The 24,819-nt window shown below is 32.2% G+C and overlaps 2 protein-coding genes and 1 long non-coding RNA gene across 3 annotated transcripts; 1 reads left to right on the plus strand and 2 right to left on the minus strand.

Moving 5' to 3' along the window:
* Positions 1 to 2,508: 2,508 nt before the first annotated feature.
* Positions 2,509 to 3,517, minus strand: LOC140963970 (fasciclin-like arabinogalactan protein 19). The gene has a single exon (XM_073423451.1). The coding sequence runs from the start codon at positions 3,496 to 3,498 to the stop codon at positions 2,722 to 2,724; it is 777 nt and encodes a 258-aa protein (XP_073279552.1). The 5' UTR covers positions 3,499 to 3,517; the 3' UTR covers positions 2,509 to 2,721.
* A 2,616-nt stretch (positions 3,518 to 6,133) lies between these two features.
* LOC140964983 (probable cinnamyl alcohol dehydrogenase 9) lies at positions 6,134 to 10,999 on the minus strand. Its single transcript, XM_073425001.1, has 5 exons — positions 10,817 to 10,999; positions 7,920 to 8,033; positions 7,120 to 7,636; positions 6,609 to 6,762; positions 6,134 to 6,513 (listed from the first exon to the last, which is right to left on the minus strand). Exons 1-5 carry the CDS (start codon positions 10,894 to 10,896, stop codon positions 6,311 to 6,313), a joined length of 1,068 nt encoding a protein of 355 aa, XP_073281102.1. The 5' UTR covers positions 10,897 to 10,999; the 3' UTR covers positions 6,134 to 6,310.
* Positions 11,000 to 15,753: 4,754 nt separating this feature from the next.
* Positions 15,754 to 17,016, plus strand: LOC140964353 (uncharacterized). Its single transcript, XR_012172877.1, has 3 exons — positions 15,754 to 15,882; positions 16,257 to 16,319; positions 16,890 to 17,016. It is a non-coding gene; the product is annotated as an uncharacterized lncRNA (long non-coding RNA).
* The last annotated feature ends 7,803 nt before the right edge of the window (positions 17,017 to 24,819 follow it).

Genomic DNA, 24,819 nt, shown 5'->3' on the forward strand with positions numbered 1-24,819 from the left:
AACACTAATCCATGCATGCAACTTAAACATCGTGATCTTGGTTCAAGACTTCCCTACCTCATTATTCTCAAAAAAAAAAAAAAAAAACTTAAACGTCATCTTTGGTACTTCAGAATCATTACAAAAAATCTTAATGTATTTCTAATTCCTATTTGATCGGTGTGCTGACGTAGCATCATGTAGGAACCTGCCCATGCTTGGGAGCTTCCCATGAGTTTAATAATCTTTAACGTAAATTTTAATATCGTATAGTGTTACATACCATAAATTTTAACGTAAAATGCATATAATAATAAGTTTTCTCAATCAAATTTTATGCTTAAGTTTTATGTTTCTTATGTTTATGTAGGTATTTTGGGAAAAACAACAATTTATATTTTTTTGTTAATGTGTAACAGAATGATTAAACTGTCACTAAAATTAAGGACGATTTTATGAATTTCATCACTAATTGAGTTTTTTTAGTGATAGTTAATAGACTATTTCTCTTATTGGGTTTTTTTTTTAAGAATATCTCCATTTCTCCTATTTAATATAATATAAAATATAATTTAGTGTACTACATAAACTGGAGAAATATATAAGTAATAATAACTATCTGAATATTATACGTGTGTGGAAATATGAGTAGTGAAACATCGAATGTCTTATGAAAAATACTAAAGTTGTAAAACAAATAACTTAAACTGCTAAAAATTGTTTTGATAATACATATGACTAAAATCGCTAAGAAACAAATTAATACACAAGACAAAATTTGCAATTTTTCCAAATATATACACGCATTTGTACGTGTTTATTGATTTTCTTTCAAATATTTTAATTTATTGTTTTTTTTTTAAAATTTTTTTTATTGAATTGATACTGAATGACGAGAAGTTTTTATTAGTTCCCATTCAACTTGTCATTCCTTTTATGAAATGGATGCAAATAATGCATACATTTTCGCAGGCTTACCCATGCGGAGTTAAATAAATTCAAATCACTCATTTTTTTTAAGAAATTAAAATAAAAAATAATTTCTTAAAAAAGAAACTGATATTAATTATATATATTGTAAAAACGAAACTTATCTTAATGTAACAGAACAAAATACAAGCAATCCCGTTGTCAGTGGGATTACAAATCCCTTTGATATGGCAATGACATTATTTAACAGTGCCTAAGAAATACATTGAAAACGGCGTATTTTAAGGATCATTCCATCAAAATAACAAGGATCAATAGCTACCATTACCACCATAAAATCCCGAGATTGCTAAAAATTTCATATGAAAAAAATATATATTAACACCAAGTGATTTCAAATATTGTACACATACATCTTCATGTTTTCAAATCTTGAATACATACCCCTTTGTTGTACGTGTTTTCAAGGGTACGTGTGCTCAAAATCAGAAAACAAGAAAATTAACTATCATAAGATATTTTCAGCAATTTTGTGATTTAAAAAAGTAGTATATGCAATTAACTCAAATAACAATCCCCTCCCTAATTTTGAGATCGCTAATCCCTTGATTTTTGTCGTATCATAAAACAATAGAAGTCACAAGCTAAAATCACGACAAACTAATTATAAAAAGTAAAATCATTCTACGAATAAAAATTTTCCCTCCTTGATGACCCTTTATAAATTCCATCCTCGCCATCACAAATTCTCAAACTTTTCATCGCACAGAAAAAACAGTAGCCGGCAATTTCTAGCAACCACAAAATCTTATTACACTATCGATCGACAAACAAAAAAGAAGAAGAAGAAGAAAATCATGGTTGTCAAGGGTTTTCTTTTGTTGATCACAATGGCATGTTTGATGTACTCCACCATCTCAACCAGAGAAATATCGGATCCGTATGAAGAAATATCCCATCCGGCGAATGTAGCCGGTTGCTTGAGTGCCATTGTCAAATTCAAGCCTTGTATCGGCGAGATTATTTATTGTTTGAAGACGGGGAAGATGGATATAAGTCCAGAATGTTGCGGGAAGATCATATTGATTGCTCAACAATGCTGGCCAAATATGAACCATAACATGAAAACCACTTCCATCTGCGGCCTGCCCTCCTCCGGAGATGGGAATTGATTTAGAATTAATCAAGTGATTTTCATATATAATAATTTGCTTATTGCAATAAGTTTCTTCTATTTGATTCTTATGTGAGTTTCATCAATTCTCAGAAACAGACAAATACTTGATTGCTCAACAATGCTGGCCAAATATGACTCAATGCATGCTATCAAACCATATTGTATAATATATTTATATATATATAGCACGAAATGCTGTGCACTTTTTACACGAGATGATCACATGATCATCTTGTGGACATTACACCATATGAGATAAATATAAAAAGTTGTCAGATTAAACGAGATGATATGTGATCATTTCGTGTAAAAAGTGCACAGTTCTTGATGTTGTGTTTTCAACACAGTAGATGATCTAAATCCATATATATGTATGTATATATAAATGCTTTCAACTTTGATTTATTCAAATGCATGTGGGATCAGGGAAAATATACTTGTTGTATAGGATATTCAGTAAGAAAAATGTTTTGAAAATCACCAACACTAAAACTACAATCAATCTTTCATACAGTAATTGGTACTAAAATTGGACTTCGAATTGCTATTGCCAGATCCATCGGACGACGTGAAGAGTTAGTTACCTTTGACTTTGAGATCGTAACAGTCGTAACCGCAGTCTACAGACTATCGAATCAGAAGCGATCATGCCGGCCGTGACGCCTATGTCTACGGTGTCTCCTAACGTTCTTGCCACGGCGTTTCCTCCCAGCCGGAATTCGCCAATCAAATTTAGGATGTGGAGAAACGGGAACATTGTTCCGTTCATATTCTGATACAGGATCAAGAGGCTGGGATGATGGTGAACCAAGATTAGAGTCCTTATGATTGACATTGAAGAAGTCGTAGTCGATCAAGCCAGTGACGAGAATCCCGTCGATCCCATGTACAACGAATCTTGACCCGAGAAAAAGATCAGGCTCCGACACTCGAATCCCGTCGACCACGACACCAGAAGCGCCGTTGTCTTGAGTCTTACCTATCAAGACCGAGTGTTGAGGGAGGAGGGTTTCGAGAAAAGAGGAGGTGTGGTTGAGGAGGTCGGAGAAGGTGAGCCGGCGGTTGGGGATGACATGGTAGCGGAGAGTGCTGATGTATGAGGCGGCGCTGGATTCCATGTCTAGAGTGAAGAGCTGCACGTCTTTGGGTGCGAAGAGAGTGAATGGGTAAGCGGCGGCGGCGGCGGCGGCGGCCGAGTTGGTGGAGATCAGTTGGAGTTGAATGTCGGAGGTGGTGATGCCGTTGGTGAAGAGGGTGAAGCCATGGTTTCTAAGTGTTTGGAGGGTTGTTTCGAGTTCTTGGAATGTGTTGTCTGTTGCGGCGTCAGCGGTGTTGCCGATGATTAGGAGAGATAGAAGGCAGGCGGCGGCCACGGCCGCGGTGAATGGTGGTATCGGAGAAGAAATTAGCATCGGAGGCTCAGTAGGATGGATGTATAGAGAGAAATATTGAAGCTGTTCTCCAGTTGACGCTCTTGGTTCTGATATTTGCAATCTGAGATGAGAGGCAGATGGGTACTATAGCCTCAACGTACTGAATAAAATAATAATAAATTAAATAAATAATAATGATAATTATTACTCAAATTTTTTTTATTTTTTTGGAAAACATTATTACTCAAAATTTTAAAATGCTATTATTACTCAATTTTGAGAACAAAAGTACTTGATTTCAAGTTTTGATTATGGTTCGAGTTTTGATGTACAATTAAACTATGATAATTAGGTTAAACACGAATGAGTGAGAGTAGTATTGAAATATGTTATCTCTTGTGAAGTTCTCGTGCGTTAAGTTGGTGACGTTGTGTCCCTTGATTTGGTTGGTTATATGGTAAGTAAAAGAATAAAACCAAATCTTAACGGGTAATACTATTTCTGTAGAAGATATATAGAGATGACGATAGGAAAATAATAAAATTGATATCTAAGGAATATGAAAAAACACCAACAAATATACATAAATCTCCCCGAACTCATTAGCTAATAACTCGACCCATTAACACCAAAATATGTGGATTATGAGCGTCATGAATATAAAATATAAAATTACGCATTGACTAACAACTATAATTTTTTGCTTAGTATTAAACTTTTGATCATAACAAAATTTTGGCAAGTTGAAAATCATAAATTTTGGAAAAATATTAGGAAAACTTTATGATATTTCCGTTTAACCTATTTTCTAAAATAGAACTGAATCTGAATCGAAAATCTGAAAAAAAAAAAAAATCAGTTCAATCTGTATTTTCGGTTTAACCGAATAGTTGCATACCACTAAAATAGTGTTTGAGAGAAGTTCTAGGAAGCACTTTTTAGATTCTAATTGCACGAAAGTGCTTTAGAGTTTTTGTGAATGTAAATTTTACCTTCAACTTCTATAATGATTTAAATTTGAGCTCGAACTCACGAGGGTGCTCAAGTCGAGCTTTAATAGAATTGCTTGGAAGCACTAGCAGCTAGGCTTCATTGCAAATCTCGAACCGGATCTTTATATTTTAGTTCTATATCTAAGGAGTGTTTGGAAGAGCTTGTAAGAAGCTATTCTTGTAATCGACACTTGTCTCAACTTTAAATTTTGTAATTTTTAGCTAGAAGATAAAAGTACGATAGAGATGTTCGTTTTTTTTTTGTTTTGCTATTTATAATGATTTAAAATAATGATTTGATATTTTTATCCTTAAAAAACTTATGATATTTCATAATTTACCTCAGATTTTATAATTATTTTTCGAGATTTTTTAAAATGTAAAATTTTATTTATGTGTGAGTTTTTAATAGTTTCCAAAGAAATTCATAAAATTCAAATAACATTTTATTATAAAAATTATTGTTTTTAAAGATATTTTGTATTTTTTTTTATAATTTTCATTTCAAATATTTTTACATATTTTGTGCATTTGTACAAAATTTATCATTTATTTTTATTAATTTTATATAAATTCTCAACATACATAGTATATTAATTTAGATACAAAATATTCAAAAAATAATAATTATTATATAAATATATTGTTAATGATGTCCGTACTTAGATTTAGATAATTGAAAACATTGTTTTTAGAACATGAACAACCAATTCGACTAGGAACTGGTCACTGATCCGGTCCGATCCACACCCAGAAATCGTTTTATCAGTTTCGAACTACTCATGAACATAACAATGTTCCGATCCGACTGTCTAGTTGAACTGATTTGATCTATTGAACCGCTATTTTAAACTAGATTGATTAAATCATATGTCAAGTTATGAAAACATTGGTCGAAAGATACATATTTTAAGTATATTGTTGTAATTTTACTAAAAACTAAAGTTGTAAACATTTTTTTTATTATAAACACTCAAACTTTAATTAACTTTGAACTTTTATTTCAAAAACTGTTTACTTTTTTTTAATCACCCAATCTTTTATATATGTAAAAGAATCAATTCAAAATAAGTAGAAAGTTTTACAAACAATTTTTTAATTGACGGTACACGTGAAAGTTTCATTAGAAATTGGGTGTGCGAACTCCATTTATATTTATATATATATTAGTTTCATGTCTTAAATGATAAATAAAATCAAATGTTTAAAAATGTGACAAATTTGACAACTATGTTTATAATAAATTGTTAATTATTTTTCTCATCAATATAACTTGCAAAATGAAAATGGACTGCTTCGATCGTAATAGATATGATGGTCATTATCAATCAGAATGTTAGACTAATGTGAATAAACAAAATGGATATGTTTACGAAATATTTAAAAACATATTTATAGATTATATATAGTGAGATATCATCTAACTTGTTTTTCAAAGTCATAAAGATCACTATTAGTAAGGTTTTCTCTTTAGACGAAAACTCTTATGAAACTGTCTCACGAGTCAATTTTGTGAGACAAATCACCAAACCAATGTGACTCATATTACTATTTCCTACAAATATAGATCGATCGATACGTCTCACAGATATATATTTACGAAATCGTCTCATAAAAGACATAGTCTTATATATTTATGTATAGGGTCATGATAGACAACTGATTTTAGAAGAGAAGTGTATCTAGATCACCTTTTATGATTAGAATAAACAACCAATGTAACAGATCACCTCTGCGCACACAACAAAGAAATATGATCTTATTGTTTTGTGTTCACAAGACCCAAAAACCCATGACAGAATGAAGAAGAAACATATCAACGAGTCTGCTCGCCATTAAGATGATGTCAATACTAGGATTTAGGTATTGACTAATGAATTCCCCACATCGATGACGAAGCGGTACCTCACATCTGACTTGGCAAGACGTTCCATGGCTGTGTTGATCTCGTCCATACGGATGAGTTCGATGTCCGACGTTATGCCATGCTTCCCACAGAAGTCGAGCATTTCTTGCGTCTCTTTTATACCACCGATGTCGCTCCCACCGACAAGCTTCCGTCCTGTAACATGAAAAGGAATCATGGTTCAGCCCCAACTCACAAGTCCTTTTTTCCCTTTCCCAGTAAAAGAATGCCTAAACCAGGACTTGTCTTACCCAAAACGAGAGGGAAAATAGGTAGCTCCAGAGGTTTATTAGGGAGGCCAACCGTAATCAATTTCCCGTTCATTTTCAGCAAACCAAGCAAGGGTGCCAAGGAATGAACTGCAGCAATGGTATCGATAATGAAATCTATTGTCCCAAGAGCAGCCTGCAACAAGCCAACATCAAATCTTCAACTCAGAAATTAAAACCAATCAGCCTCATTGATCAATACTCCATAATAAACTTCAGTAACGACCAAGATTTATGTCACTAATACATAACAAAGTTCATGAACCATGCAATTAAAACATGGGCTCAATGACTCACTAATTAAGCAACTTTAAGACGGCATCGATCACATTGGAATGTCTAAGGTTTTTGTTTGTACAATGTTCACACAACCAGGTTATACCTCAATTTCCAGCTGACTTGATTCATGCAAAGGTAATAGGATTCATTCCATCTCAATTATTAATTAACTGCACAAAACTTATTATTTTGGCAAAAAAAACCAATCAATTACCTTCAACTGAGCAGGATCAGAACTGACAATAAAAGCATCAGCACCAAGCTTGTTAATGGCTTCATCTGCCTTCTCCGAAGACCTACTAATAACAGTTACTTTTAACCCAAATGCCTTTCCAAACTTGACAGCAACATGGCCAAGCCCACCAAGTCCAGCCACACCTAAATGCTTCCCAGGCTGATCAGTCATTCCATAGTACTTCATCGGGCTGTAGACCGTGATTCCAGCACAAAGCAAAGGTGCGCCTGAATCCGAGGGGATATTGTCCGGAAAGCGTAGCACAAAATGCTGGTCGACGACGATTATATCAGAGTAACCACCATAAGTCTTTGTTCCATCTTTATCTAATGCGTTGTACGTAAAAACCAATTTGGGACAATAGTTCTCCAAGTCCTGTTCGCAGATACTGCAAGTCCTACAGGAGCCTACTATCACTCCCACTCCAACTCTGTCACCCACCTTAAACTTTTGAACATTTTCCCCGGTTTTGGTCACGAGACCAACCATTTCATGTCTGTGAACGGGAACAATGGACAAGTTGTAAAGCTTTTCGAAAGCATACAAAAGAATCAGGTAGCAGTCAAGGCACGTAACAATCGTTCTTAGGTGAACAAACCATTGGATTTCAATGGATTAGGGACGCAACATCTATAACAATATCACCATCGTAAAGGACATAATGATACAACAACAGATTTCAGTATATATGCAGCTAATATAATAGAAAACAAAGACATTAAGTAACCTTAAGTGATCAGCATTTTCAGATATTCTTGTGATATTAAAATCTAACGTACCCAGGAACAAGAGGGTAATTCGTGAACCCCCAATCGTTCTTGGCGTTATGCAAGTCTGAGTGGCAAACTCCACAGTAGAGTACTTTGATCGTCACATCTTCAGCTCCATTTTCCCTGTCGGACAAAAGCAACAACTTTTCAGTACAACTGCTAAAAATAGGATTTATGGCAAATATATAAATTAAAATAACATGAAAATACATGCTAAAAATAGGATGTTAGAATAAGAACATAGAAACCAATATATATTTTTTAATTTTACGAAGGGTATGTAGAAGGGGGTATCGTAAAAAAAATCAGCTGCAATATTTTTTATAACATTGTCATGGGTAAAGATTTTATTGTTGTGAATTATGATGTAATGTTAGAAAATTAGTTGAAATTTGATATATATTAGCGATCTATTATTAGCGGAACAGACAGTGCTGCAGGAAATGTAGTAAAAGATTTTCTTCCATTAATTACCGAACAAAAAACAAATGAGTGTAGTTAAATAATTATATTTTTTTAAAAAAATAATTACAAATTAATGTATATGTTGTGGGTTTTACAAAAATAAGGCACACATACACGATACAACGAGAAGAATAAATATTTAAAATAATAGTAATAGATAATAACAATAATAATACGAATAAAGAAATAACAATAAAAATAGATATATACATAAACAAAAAAAAAAGAAGAAGAAATAAATGTATTTCCTTTTCTAATATTTAACACGTTTACCATAAATTTGACTATGCGTAATCTTTAATAGTGGATAATGCAAATTAAAAAATCAAATGACTTTTAGCATGATTTGATTTTTTTAGTAATTATTTACATTGGTTCAAAGGTTTTCATTTTTTTTATTTTTTATTTACTTTTAAATTTTAATTATTATAAATAATTGATAAAAATAATTTAATTTGGTAGACGATAATGTAATATATAATTTTCAAATATACAATATATATGAAAGTTAATTTTATAATAATTTTAAAAATATTTAATTAATAAAAGTGTTTGAATGCATCAATATAATTTCTAATTAAAAATACAAATGTAATTATAATTATTGTTTATATCATTAATTTTAAAAATATTATATTCAATAAAATGCCTAAGGAAGAAGCATGCATAATACTAGCTATATATTCCATTGGAACACAAGGAGGAACATGCCCAAGAGGAATTTACGAGTCGATAGAATATCTGCTAGTAGAGACGACAATTTCNTCGGAGTTGTCAATACATATAATCATAAATTTGAAAATTAAAGAAAATGATGCTTTGTATATTAAATGAGAAGAAAATATATAAAACTTCATTATATATATATATAAACTTACTATAAAGCTTGAATAATTTTTCTTATTATTCATTTAAATAATTTTTTAAATATTCATAACTTCATTGAAACAATTTAAATTTGAAAAAATTCAATTGTATATGATAATTGGGTATTTGGGTAGGGTATGTGTATCTGATAATCCGATGGGTATGAGGATGAAGATGAAATTCAATACCCGATGGGTATGGGGATGGGTATGGGGATGAATTTAATAAATGGGTATGGGGATGGATGTATGAAATCCGACCCATACCCTACCCATTTCCATCTCTATCTGCTAGCATGTTGCATATGGTTTGCTCATTATGGTTTACTTGACTAGGTTTATAGAGTACTGTGTTAGTCCGAGAGTTTATCCAATACATATTGAAAGATTGCGGCTGCGAATTCCATCGTCATAAAAAAAAAACACACACACAAGGTGGAACATGACCAATCTTATTGTTCTTTTTAACTAAAATTTGAAGTTATCTAATAGTTATGAACAGAAGAATACATTTATAGTATAACCAAATTGTATTAGTCATCTAATTATATTAGATCAATGATATTTAACATTCTACCTAAGTATCTGATTTTTACGAGTATTGACATCCTATTCAAATTTTGATTTTATCTATCAATATATATTCATAAGACATGGAAGATAGAAACATTGAATGCCTTGAATTATTGCTTAATGAATAAAATGTACAAGCATTTACTGCAACCAAATTGGTTGCACCTAATGTTAGTTGGAAACAGCTTGCAACCCAACCATCATAATAAATATTCACAGTGACAAGNAAAAAATTGATTTTATTTATATAGAAAATATAAAACTATCGCAAATAATGTATTTTAAATTAATAATATATATTCAGCCCATTGTATCATATGATTTTATTTCTAAATCAAATAGAGAACTAGCTATCAAATCCAATCCGTCAATTTTGAATTTTATTATTCTAAAACATAACTTTAGGAATACTCCTAATTATTATTGTTAAAAGATTTTTTTTCCATAAAATATTTATTTATAAATTTATTATTAATACAAATTTTATATTATTTATAAATGTATTATTAAAGGAGACAAGTAATAAATAGAGTTGGCCATGGCCATTATCATAATTCACACCGGTTAAGTTTATGCTATATTCCCAGTGCATTTTTCTTCAGATGTTCACTTGTGAACATCTGAATTCAGATGTTTTGAATTCAGACGATGTTTCGATCGTGCTCATATTCATCGCTGTAGGAATTAGGTTCAAGCTTTCCGCAGTCCCTTTTCATCAATGGACGAACATATATGTTTTATAAAATACACCGAGAACAGTATTTTCGATTTAACATAGACTCGACAATAAGCGACCAAAGATTCGTATACTGAGGAAATTAAAATTAAACCAAACTGCGTGCAATAAAGAAAAGAACAATTAAAGACCATGGTATATATATAGATAAAGTTTCTTCCAAAAATAAAAAATAAAAAAAGTGATAAATTGGTTAAAAATTCATGGAAATCAATCAGCAGACCGAGGAACTTATGAACAAAACACAGATTGAGAAACGCATGCACCTGCGCGAGAAGTGAAAAGGGGAGAGAACGCCAGAGGGATCTGTTGCTGCCCAGCCAAAAGCTTTTTGCTGCCCAGCCATTGTTTTTCTCTCGCAGATTAATCTAAATTCCTCGCTGTATGATATAATGCAACAGTATTGGGGGTTTATATTGACAGGCCAGTGGAGTGGAATTGGGGAGGTCTGCTTTACACGAATGTGGACCCCAAAACTCATTTATAGCATTTTAATGCAATAATTTCCAATTAATCATTTTTTGGAGAACAAGAATGTAACTTTTTTTTAAAAAAAAAATATATATATATATTGTTGTAGTTTACGAATTTTCATTCTAACGAAAATAATTTAAAGAAATTTAATATACTTTTACCAGTATCAAAATTTAAACATTTTAGTCAAGTATTCAGTTTTTATAAACTAGATTAAATAAGAACTAGAAGATATTGTCATATCTAATATACTAAAATTGATTATTCTGGATTTTTAAAATTTAGGAAATAAATGTTGCGGAGACCGAAACAATAACGCTGCGAAATTTAAAATTTTTTGATCCAAAATAAATGTCTATTTATAAAAAAACAATACTTATACATAAATCAAATGTATCAAAAAAATGGGTAGGTTTCTTGACGGTCGACCCGACACAACTAAGTATCCAGTCCAAGGGTCCAAATCTGTGCTCATAATTAATTTGATCAAATGCAAAGCGAGTGAGAGAGAAAGAGAGTGCAGGGCAATTCTCACAGGAATCTTCGCATCGCAGGTGATTATTTGAAGAAACGAGAATTGATACGAATAATCATATATGAAATGTGTGGGGATTTTCTCTCCTCTCCTTCCAGCATCTGTAATCGGATATGGTGATACCCTGAGAAGTACCCGTGTCCTCGAGAAGTACTCGGGTCATCCCATAGCTCTAGCCGAGACAAGAACTAGTTCGAGTCCCATCCCCGAAATTGTAAAAACAAGAGAGGATAATCAGAACGGCCTACACTTGAACGAGCCTGGGCTATCAGCTTAGCCTGGACAATATAATAAAACTTACAGAGATCAGGGGTCTTATTCACAGCCTAGCATAGCGATCATTGCTCGAGCATTCCAGGACATATGCCAATCCTGGGGCCACGGGTATGGGAAGTCATGCTGTGAAATCACTGGCATATCATTCAGCGCACGCAAAGTTGATGTGACGGTACCAGAAGCAGTAAGAGGTGTCAGTGGTGATAGTGTCAAAAAATAAGTATGAGCAGTCATCACGCTCTCAAGAGAGACCGTACATTGAAAGCAAAGTAATCAATAATTCATTACTTGTGTCTTTATAAATACCCAAGTTTGATTAATTACGAAACATTCAACTCACTTACTGTTTCCCACAAATAATTAATATATGTTATTTATATCGCATTTTCCTTGTAAAAAACACTTGACTGACTTGAACGTCGAAGTTGCTATGCTGGAAAATCCTATGGCGCCCCACTAAAATTTTTTGTTCTCCGAGTGTGCAAATTACATAGCCCAAGAACTACCAACCCGACCTCCCACGTTCACGAGAAGAACTCACCCAGCTAGGTTAAATCGCTCACTTAGTTCACCCAATTTACTCGGTCTACATGAGGATGTATTTTGGGGTGGGCAATTTCCACAAACGATTATCCACAATTTCAGAAAACCTAAATTCAATTGATGAGGTTGTGTTTCGATTCGCTGGAATACGAAGCAAAGAGCTAAGCTAAGGGCTTATGCTCTTCTCTCAAAGCGTACCTTAATTTCCTCTTCTTTCCTCAGACGACTGTAAGCTTGTTTTTTGGTTTTCATTTTATCAATTTTTTAAAAATTTCAATTTATTACAAGTATTTTGTTCACTGACTCTTTGTTTTTTTTTTTTTATACAGCTCGGTACAAAGTGATTTGAAGATAATTGAGCCATGTTGCTTGATCTTAGGGGCCGTACGTAGATGCTCATCAGATGCGCCATATTGGAGGTAAATGTATTTAATGGGAAGAACTTTATCATTTTTTTTGGAAGCAATCGTAATTCGAGTTTGGGTCATGCTACGTGTACAAAGATGTATCAAACGTTGAGTTATAAATTACATTTGAAATGAATAAACTACGCTAAATGTATTTTTGAAATAGTTTTCCAAATAAAATCTAATGATAATTTTGACATTTCAAAGATAGTTTGTAACTCATGAATTTGTAACATTCATTGTACACATATCATTTTCCTTCGAGTTTTTTAGATGTTAGTCGGAAGTATAGCAATGTTCACGGAATTAATGTCGGAAATTTAGGGAAAATTTTGTAGCCATTCAGCTATAATGCTGACCAAATAATTGCATCTGCTTTTATCAAAGAAGTTGATAGCCCGATAGAAATGGATTTAAGCCCAAAACTCATGGATCAAAAAATTAGAGAATGGGCCGCAAGAGAGATGTTTGAGCCCATCAAGAAATACTCGCACCCAAGAACATTAAACCAGGAGGAGAAGCTTCGAGAATTAGGTGAGCACCTGTATGGACCGAAGACTACGTCATGGGAACGCAACCATCACATTTTCTATTTTCATTTCTTTTTCTGCAAGTAATTTTGGTGATATAAATTGTAACAGAACACAAGTTTTGATTCATTGAGAAAATACAAGTTTGGCTTTAGGAGTCCGCACAAACTCGAATTGTGGGCTTTGTTCATATCACTAGTGCTCTTATTGAGAGTGGTGAGGATGAGAAATGAAGAAAGGTCGAAGCCATGAGGCAGGTTGAGGCCAATTTCAAGCTTCACTTAGAGACCTAGTTGGCTAGCTACACCAAAATGCTTCAACGACAATGGATTTAAGGATGGGGCAGATGAATCAGAAGTTGCAAGGTGCTGTACACACTTTGTTTTTCTTCGAGGCTTTTTAGCCATAATTGTTTTGTCGAGTTTGAGCCAAGAGTCAATAGTACTTGTGTTGTGAATTGTGTTTTTTCATGCCCAAACGCAGCGGAAGTTTTAAAATTATTGGATCTTGATATTCAAGATATTGTTTGAGCACTCGTTTGGTTTTAAACGAATAAACATATATAGGATGTTTAAAACTTTTACCTTAGTGAATTTTCACTTGGCTCCAACTACGTCGGTATAAGCGAACGTAGCTGTTGTTGTAAATCCTACGTACGTTTTTCAAATCTCATTTCTTCAATCTTCGAATCAAGTCCACGACTGGATTACTTGTTTCTCTTCCAACTTACACTAGAAAGTATAAAATGATTTTATGTAGATATTGATCTGAAGTGACCGAAAACAAGGAGAGTGGGAGGAGATGGCTTTTTCGAAAATCCCTTGGCTTGGAGGCTATGGTTTCAAAAATTTCATGTGTGGAATTATTGTGTTTAACCCTAAGCCTAATACACATATATAAGCTTATGGTTTATTAATTAAATCAAATATTTAATGGATTTAATCAATTAATTATTCTAGTCCAACTAGTTTAATTAATTAATTAATCTTTTAAAGTCCATTTAAGAACCTTAATAATATGTATATTGGTCTTGTACTCTTACTAGCCCATTATATATATACCCATTACACTTAATTTAAAACCTTATAAATTCAACATTTGAATTTAATATTTAAATTATAAATTCAACTCCTCGAATTTATCACCTCCAAAATATAATAGTCATAAATTCAAATCCTTGAATTTATTATCTCAATATTTTCTATAAATCCAATTCCTTGAATTTATTATCTCAATGGGGACAAAATAATCCAGTACTTGTGTGACCCTCAATGATTCAGGGATACAGCTAGCCGTGAGTTCACAGCTCTTTTTGATTCAGGACATAATATTTTATTAGGGCTTACCCTAATTTGCCTCATTCTATGTATCAACAATTGATCATGAGATTGTCAGAAATCATATTTCTGATTAAACCCATCGAATCATGATAAGAGCGTCTAGTAGCATCGCCCCATGATTCCCTAAATATCACTGATAGTGCCTGCAAGAACCAGTCGGTTATGATTAACGTACAGTAAGGTCGCTTCATCTCATATATCCCGATCAAATCTGCAACCATTGATTCATCGAGGGTTGCATAAGAATTCGATAACTATGTGACAAATATTTGATAATAAATAGTGGCGTCGCATGTACAATTGGAGAACTCTTTCTCTAATGTACATATCATAATCTGGCCAGAGATTTCATGCACTATTATTTCATCAGATCACACATGATATCCAAACCCGTAGGTGAGTGGTGAATTCTCGACTACAATGCACTGGCTCCTACATGCGTCGCAACTGTACCCAATCTCGCCACCTGATGACTCTTCTGGAATCGATAAACGAGTCAAAGTACAACCCTAGTATATAGAGCCTCAGTGTTGTCCCGGGTCGTAAGGACTAATGGTATACAATCATAACCACGGACTTATTCTCTTGATGAATAATAACAACTTGAAAAGTCCTAGGGAGGGTAGTTCGGTATAATCATCATATGACTACCCATCTGTATGTTTGGGCTTCTCTATACTCTTACCAAGAAACGCGGTACACAACATCACATATGCTAGTCTTGAGCTCAAACGACCTTTATCCATGTTTTAGGTGGCTGAATCGACTAAGAACGAATTTAGATTATATATTGTTTACAAATGAGTTTCAACATCGAATTACGATTCATTTGTATTAAAGTTAATCAAGGTCTTTGTAAGGCCCGAGATTTTATCATTTTAATCCGAGATTATTTAATTTATGAATTTTTGGGATGTTGAGTCATATTCCATGGTTTTACAATTCCATAGGATTGAAATTGAATTAAAAAGAGTTATGAGGGCCAAATTGCAAATAGTGAAAAGTTGAGGGGCTAAAGTGCAATTATGGAATTGGGTTGTACACTTGTCTTCACCATGCAATATATGTTGAAATCCTTGTTTCTTCCCTTCGAGAATTCCAGAGAAAAGCTTCAAAAATACCTCAAGCTTTTATTTTCTTTACAATTGCGATTCGGCAAGATCCGTCTATCAGAATTTGAATCTGAACACAGTACCGTACTCCTCTCGTCAACAGCTGCAACTGGACGTAAGTTTTATTGAGTTCTGTTATCATTTGAAATTATGATATTGGAGGAATTGTTATTTGATCATTATTATGTGTTCTGGGAATACTACACATCGTAGAATCGAAGTCAGATCGAAGAACAGATTGATTATGGAATTGTTATGAATTTCTGATTATATGGACTTGAAACCGGACAGATTTAGATCATTGATTGATTACAGATTGTATCGGATATGGATTATGATTTGTAATTGACATTTGTTGATATAGTATTTACGGGGATATTGAGATTGTACCGTTATGCCGTTGATTTTGAATTAAATTCAGATTGATCAGATTCAGTATTGAATTGAGAATAGAAGGTTGATATTATTATTCTCGATATGTCCTTTCAGATTTACAGAGACAATCTTGAGTTCAGAACTTCGGTTTTTTCAGACCGAGACTACAAACGAAAGGTATAAGTCAATGTGGTACTGGGAGATTGACTCGAGTAGGATATACTTGGGTTTTCCTAAATCACATACTGATTGTTATTATACGCCTTGATTTGAATTGATATGCTTACTCTACTGCTTTCTAGGAAGCATGTTATAGACGAGTATTAGACGAGTAATCTTGTGACAGAAGTGCCGGATAGTGATGGAATCGTCATTGGCACATTGCACTCTGTTACAGGATACTGTATTGGCGAGTGTTCCACAGTCTGTGACGGATAGGTCAAGACACTGGATGTTTGGTTATATCGACGTGGATAGAATCGGAGTTTCTTCTATTACTGTTAGTCGATATAGGAATACCAACGTCTGGAAACCGGGATCCCTAGACTAGGATTGACTCTAGTCTCCAAGTCACGAGTATGATTGATAGTTTGATATTAATTCTGTTTCAGATTTTGATATATATCTGATATCTGCTTCATGCTTTATATTAATTATATGATTGCATGTTTCGTTGATTTATACTGGGATTTATTCTCACCGGAGTTATCCGGCTGTTGTCGTGTTTGTATGTGTGCATGACAACAGGTGGGACAGGTTCAGGGTCGAGGAGATGAAGAGAGAGATCGTGATTAGAGTGGAGACTACGGACTTGATCTGAGATAGGGTTGAACACATGATATTTAGTAGTTGAATCTTAGTTTGTATATGATTGTATATAGTACAAGACTTGTACTTTACTTTTATACTGATATGTATAATAGAGTGATTCCATTACGTTCCGTATTTGTTATTATATTTTTAAAAAAAAATTAGACCCTGTTTATTATAATTGATTAATTAGTCCCAATGACGATTAAGAACATGATTAGCGTCCGGGTCCCCACAGTCTTCATCTATGTTGATCACATGAGTATATAGATAAAGAAATAACAAACCATGAAATAATGAATTATATTAAAATAAAGATTGTTTATTACAACTGAGTCAATAAATTCTCTAGCCAACAGTTGGCTTACAGGGTATCTACTCTAACAATCTCCCAGTTGCCCTAGAGCCGTGATTAAGTTACTCCGGCGAGCTGTAGCCACTCCTCCCACGCCAGTAGCTGTCATTATGAGTTCCAAACAGTTTTACTTGAAGTCTCGAAGCTTTTTAGACTCGTTCCAGCTCAAAGTACAATATGTTTCTTTGAGTTTTATAGGCTGCCCGTGTATTGAGATTTTACCCTTTCGCTATAAGTTCATCTTGGTCGACGCCATTGTTGATTATAAACTGCATTATTCTTGTGGGCTCAACCATGGAATCCATCAATGTATAATTCGGTGAGCTTACAATTTAGAGTCGAATTATCAGCGTGATATTTTAGTTGTGTGGTTATAGTTGGATTATTTTATATGAATTCAAACTAAAATAATTCGAATAATTGTATGATTTGAAGTGTTGGAAAATAACTAGCCGAGTTGGTTTTCTGGAAATTAATTCAACGTGAGATATTTTAAGAATTTAGTTGAATTATTTAAGTTGTTGGAATGATTCGTGTAATTATTCGTCCTCGACATTATTTTTAGGCCGAGAAGATAAAATTTGATCGTTGGACTTGTTGGGTTGATATATGTATGCTATAGTTTGATATAGTTTGATAACATACGATGGTAAAACATAAGTTTTGTTTTACGCATATTTATGTCATTTATATGATTTATGTGAATTTAATGAGTTATGTAAACTTAAATGGCGTCATTTATATGTTATTTTATTTGACATATATTATATGACATTTAGAATATGACATGATATGTATAATATCATATTTTGATTGTATTGTACTCTTGACACATGTTACTGTTCTGGTATTAGCGGGTGGCTTTTGAGCCGAGTCATACATGAGACCGGAAATATGATTGTATATACCTGATGCATTTTCTGTGTTATATGCTCTTGGAAATTTGATATCATATACATTTTCGATATTGTGCCTTCCTGTCATAATGTTGGCAACTGTATGAAGGCCAACCCATGGGTGTTTGTTTTAGCACAACATGACATACGTCGCATATTTAGACGAGTGCGATTTAGCTGAATGGGGATGTGGCTCCCCTGTGTGTTGTTGATGGAGCACTGATTCAGTTGTTATCGTATCGTTTATTGGCTCATGTTATCTCATTTATATTGAGCTAAGTTACATGCATTGCATATTGCATTTAATAGTATTTTCGTGCATGATTTGTTTATTTATCTTTGTTATTTAACTGTTTAATACAAGAATTCCATTCTCAGTTATTTTTTGGGGATAGTGTGGCTGTTTTTGGACACCATGATAGGTCTCACCCAAGTGATTTTACAACACCAAGCAGAAGTCCACCAATGGATATCGTGGTTGATCAGGTTGGACCGCATCTACAGTCTCCCAAATTATTATGTCTTGTATAAGAATCTTAAATATATAATATCAAGGAGATGCTCTGAGTATTTATATTATGTTTTGGGGAGTATTGCATCATTGTTTGGATTTATTTATCTTGTCATCGAGCCTTGCCAACTATAGTTCTTGTTGGATGATTTATATTTTTTTGTGCCCGACCGACACTTGTATGTGTTTTATTTTGTTTTGTTGAGCTCGTAGTTGAGTTATTTTGAATAAACTGTTGTCTGATTATTCCGACATGTCCAATTCACGAGGAGATTATGTCAAAATTTTTCCAGGTTCAAGGTCTATTTCAAACTGTTTTTGCTGCTTTCGTCTAATGAATATTTAATTATATTTTAATAATATGCTTATAGTAATGAGGCCTCACATATCATATCTATTAGAATCATGAAGCTGACAATTGTGAGAAAAATAGTTATCAGTGCAAGGCTTCAACTAATCAGAGAATGATTTCAGAAAAGTAAGGAATCTGATATGAAGTAGATCTTATATGAATGCATCAACAAATCTGTAAATATTCAAGGGATCAAATCAGAGAACATGAAGAGAATATGAAAAGATGATAGCTTGAAGCATTTAATTAGTGGCTTGTAACTTTTTTAGCTATAAAAAAAAAATCAACACATCATCGAAGTATAATCAATCAGTGGTATTCAGATACGTGGATTGTCAATTGTCGTATTTACATATCTAGTCAAGGATGAGACTAAGATAGATCACACAACACTTAATATCGATAAAAATGGACTGTTTTAAGTTGAATTATAAATACACCCCTTGAAGTCTTCATGTAGAAGGGGTTGGTTGAACATCTGAGAAAATTTAGAGAGCCTATTTCAAATTATAAGATCCATTTATTCAAACCATGCTTCCAATCCACAGTGCTGATCAGAATATTCGGTCAAACACTTACAATATTTTAAGAATAAATAGATTTTTGTAGACAAGCCAAAAATATATTTTTAAACCTCACGGTTTTTGCGTTGTAATTTTTTCACTTATAAATCGTCTTATTATCTGATCTGTACGTGTAGTTTGAGCATGCTGTAAATCGTCTTACTGTGTGTTATGGACATTTGCCTTGTAACATACAGAGTAAATCGTTCTGTTGTGTTATCTGCACGTAATCTACCTTCCTAATATTAAGGAAGAATGAGAGATGTAGAAGTAGTTGTCTTCGAAATTCCATAAAAATATATAGCGTCATTTACTTTATAGCAGTATTAATTTTTTTTTTTATGTCAATTAAGATTCGAAACTTAACAACCTAGAATCAAATTGTGGTCTACAAATATTTTAAAACCAAATCAATTTTTACTAAGCAGTTTATTCATCCCTTTTTAGACCACATTTCTTGTTTTATTCAATCCTAACAATATCAACTATGCATCAAGAATTCTGTTTTATTCTCAAGAATAATAGATCCATTCTTATCGGAGAATTGACAAAACTGTTAAGGAACACTGAAGAGAATTCATGAGTTCTAACTAAGCTGTTTCAGATCAACACATCAAGTTGAAAGATAAGTCTTACACGAACAATTGATTGATCAGTAAAAAGCCCGGTATTTTTTTTCATAAAAGGTAAAATTATAGAAATTATGTTTTGATGTAAACAAAGAATCGATAAATCAATTATCTGTCTTAGACAAGTCATCAGTTCCAAGCAACACGATCAAATAACCATGTCCGATTAAATTTATAAAGTCAATATAGCCATTGAACACAAATGAAAAAAAAAATTTAATATCACTATATATAGCCGATGATGAAGGGAAATAAACTTTAACAGAAAAAGTACAAAGTCTTGAGGAGATCAACTATAACTGTTGGAAGATTTTGCTGTAAAAGGAAGAAATCCCGAAGAAGAAAAAAGGTGATCGAGAACATTAAAAAGGATTTATCGGCATTATCAGAATGCACAGATGTTCTCGAATCACCATGGATGTTCATCACTTGGACAAAGATGTATCCTTCCAAATACTCACCTCACCGGCATATATGCTCAACTAAGGAGTACATTTGAGCATCATAGCACAATTCGACATCAATATCAGATCAACAAATATCAACACTCCGTCTTACAATAACTTGTTTTTCTCAAAGATGAAAAAGAATGATTGAATAAACTAGAGTCGATCACCAGACTTGTTGTTTGGATGACCGGTAAAAGGTTAGTTAGGATTTGTCGTCCTACCTGAATGAGTATGCTAAGATCACGAAAATATCCTTATTAACTTAGAAAAGTTTTTTTTATCGTTTAATAAAAAACCATAAAACTTATTTTAATAAAATTATAATTTACTCACAACTATCATAGCTCATCAACATTAAAAAAATTCACATTTTCCTATTTTATCTATACAAATTACATGTTTAAAATAGTTCCGTCATTGTTCCTAAGTAACAGCTGAAAACTATAAGAAAATAATCACATATCCTAAAAAAATCAATTGTACAAACATGCAACATATGCACAGAGACAATAATATTATATTATATATACGCAATATATGTGACACAAGACGAATATTAATCAGTATTGTTGGGATTGATCTAGCATTCTAGCTCATTTTTTAAAAAAGTTAAAGGAAACGTAACATATATAAATTTATTTCAATTTAAATTTATAAGACAAGGAGGTATGACACTCAAAGGTGAAAGGTTGAGGATAAAAGTTGGCAAATTGGAACTAGCACTAGATCGTGTGACTAGCTTTAGATTGGTGGTTAATGCTATTTTTAAAATCATTTTGGGACCAAAAGTTGTCACATTCCAAGAACTTTTAATAAATGCATGATCTTCATGTCTTTTTTTTTTCCTTAAAAAAAAAAATTATATGTAAAGCTGGCTGAACTTTATTGCTTTATATATATTTCTTTTCTTGGACGGTTGATTCCATTTAGACATGAATGACCAGTATCTACATAAACTAATGTCTGCTGACACATGCCAAATAAAATTTTCTTGGGAACTATATTATTTATTTATTTCCATCTTTCATTTTTTCTTGGATAATAAGAATTTTTTCTTTCCTATTCAACGATCTCTCAGATATATATTCGTGATGTAAAACGACTTGATTCATTTTTGTAGTTAAAAATATTACATTTGATATAAAAACAATATTTTTCACTCATACATTACACAATTTTTTTATCTAACAAAAAATGATATTTTTATAGCTAAAAATAAAATTTTGGATATATAAAAAGTAATATTTTTCATGGGTCGAATACTTTTAACTCAAATAATCATATATTACACAAAATTTTTCATTATATAACTAACAAAAATGATACTTTTTGCAGTGAAACATAATATTTTGAAAATAAAGTAATAATTTTCATAAGTCGGATCGAATCAAAAATCCAACTTATAAAGTTGACCCGTGAGACGATCTCATAAGAATTTTTGTGTTTTTTCAAATTTCAATCTTGATCTCGTATCTTCTAATTTTTGGAAAATTTTGTTTCTTTCCAATGTGGCGTATGTAGCTAATAATTAAAAACGATAACATTTATGTAAATAAGCTAAAAATTTACAGATAAGAATATAGCTAGGAATATGAAAAACTTGAGAATTTCAGAATGCGATGTGAATATGAAAAATAATAGTTCTAATGTCTATTAGAGAAATTTATGTTAATTTTTTATGGATGATGATCATTTTTTCGCAGAAGAAAAATTATGGTTATGTTCATATAATTTGATCATTTTTATTTCTAGTCTTGTAACTCGTTAAAATTCAGTATTAATCCAATAGATTGGTCTTTATATTCTATATTTTTCACGTCATAAAATTCAGTATTAATCCAATAAAATTCAGTATTGAACTGAAACTAAGCTTCGACGACTTATAAAACACAAAAATGGAAATGACTAAATTACACTACCAAAATTATAAATTTTGGTTCTTAAAATAACCAAAAACACTTATTTTGGGGATTAATGCAAAAGAATACTATTTAATATTATATATATATATATATATATATCCCAATTATTGATATATTTTGTTCACGTGGGATATTTGCCTAATAAAAAAGTAGGAAATGGTTGGCGAATTGGGAGATAAATAAGAGTTGATTGAACAATTCAAAGACATTATAGATGTTCAAAGATAAGATATGGAAGGAAGAACAAGGAATATATGATGTTTTTTGGTTGCCGCCATTTTGAATATGGTCACGCTTATTTTTCAAAAAGAGAACGAATGTGACCCTCTGTTCTACCTGAGAATCAATATTGAAAAATAATTTTTTTAGTCCATTAACTTGTCCGGCCGTCCACTCTTTTCAAATTTTGAGTTTGGTACACTAACTTTTAAATTTTGATCTAAATACTGACGCGACGTCAGCAATTTTCAATGTAACGCCAGCAGTTTTAGTTGTCACGTCAGTATTTTTAGTTGACACGTCAGCATGCATTTGAGGCAAAATAGCAGAAAATTAAAAATTAATGTACCAAAACCAAAATTTGAAAACTTAATGAACCAAAATAAAAAATTAGACAAATTAATGAAAAAAATATATATTTTCTCAATCAATATTAATCTAACTCTCATGATATATATATATATACACGTACACACTAACTAGAATCAGACTTTATGATATCAACTTGATTAATAGATCAAAAAATGAGAAATTTCTAACAAAGATCATGTCAACTAATATTGAAAAAAACATGAAGCACATGAAACTCCAAATCTGAAGAAAGCCAACGACGGCTTGGAGAAAATAGCTCCATACAATGAAAATGAAAAAGGTGAAAAACACATATATTATATATTAATTTTGAAAAAAATATTCATAACATGATTCATATTCTCTTATATTCATAACATGATTCATATTCTCTTTTTACTCGATGATGCTATAAAAACTTGGCAAAAACTTGTGTGAGACGGTCTCACGGATCGTATTTTGTGACACAGATCTCTTATTTGGGTCATCCATGAAAAAAAATATTACTTTTTATTTTAAGAGTATTACTTTTTATTGTGAATATCGGTAGGGTTGACCCGTTTCACAGATAAAGATTCGTGAGACCGTTTCACAAGAGACCTACTCTAAAAACTTTGGTCCTAGCTACAAAATCTTTTAAATTAAATATATATCACAAAAATATTTGCCTTTTAGTGTGTGTGTGTGTGTGTTTTTTTTTTTTTAAATTTTATAAAACGATCTTTATTATTGACAAAAATAATTTATTGTTATTACTTTTTAGTAAATGAGGTACATACGTTACCCCTTCGTATCCCCACTTAATTAGACTCGTCCATTTGTCCGAATATTCTTTTCGCAATGTGGAAACACATACATTTTTTTGAACGAGATTGAGACTTTAAAATTGGTACTAATTGCCTTTAATTTTTGAATGATGTGAAGTTTCATATCATCCATATGCCATATTTTATGGAAAAGTCACTTCTTCATTAAATATTTTAATATTATTACTGAATAAATGCTTCAATTGAGGTTAGAAAAATATAAGAGTTGGGGGAATAAACATTCTTATACTTTTACCCAAAATCATCGATTTTATTAAGCTCCACAAAATTTTCCAAGAATTGATGATTTATTATATATTTTGAATCAGTAAAAACTTATTTATATATATAGTTTTGTTATGTTGTCCATCAACCATGCCCACCATTGAGGGTGCTCATTTATGTGTCCATCACTGAGATGATATTTATCTATTAGACATAAAATTTTGATACAATTAATCACATTCAATAGTTGAATATAGCCGTCACATATATCTTAATGCAATTTAATTACGGAGGGGGTAAAATAAGAATAATCAACTTTAATTTATGAAATTCTTATTAGTTGTTAATTCGAATCACTGGTCACGTCACACCCCAAAAAGGCACCTATTATGGTTAGTCATGTCCGCCACTAGCTCACCAATCACCGGAGATTAGTGCAATAAATTTTTTAATACATGGTTAATTAGCAAGTTGGCCAAGTGAAATTTATGTACAACTTTTTTATTATTATAATTGTTAAGCAACAAGGCTTTGATTTCTCCTTGAAAATACACCTAGCCTTAGTAGTAAGATCAATATTATATATATA

This window comes from Primulina huaijiensis, chromosome 18, assembly GCF_012295235.1.
Source record: "Primulina huaijiensis isolate GDHJ02 chromosome 18, ASM1229523v2, whole genome shotgun sequence".
In the NCBI taxonomy this organism is placed as follows: domain Eukaryota; kingdom Viridiplantae; phylum Streptophyta; class Magnoliopsida; order Lamiales; family Gesneriaceae; genus Primulina; species Primulina huaijiensis.

Excerpts from the sequence above, each read along its gene's own strand:
- LOC140963970 (XM_073423451.1), bottom strand. The coding sequence starts at position 3,498 with ATGCTAATTTCTTCTCCGATACCACCATTCACCGCGGCCGTGGCCGCC.
- LOC140964983 (XM_073425001.1), bottom strand. The coding sequence starts at position 10,896 with ATGGCTGGGCAGCAAAAAGCTTTTGGCTGGGCAGCAACAGATCCCTCT. Across the intron at positions 8,034-10,816 it reads CCTTTTCACTTCTCGCGCAG|GGAAAATGGAGCTGAAGATG; the intron begins GTGCATGCGTTT and ends TTTGTCCGACAG. Across the intron at positions 6,514-6,608 it reads TATTTTCCCTCTCGTTTTGG|GACGGAAGCTTGTCGGTGGG; the intron begins GTAAGACAAGTC and ends TTCATGTTACAG.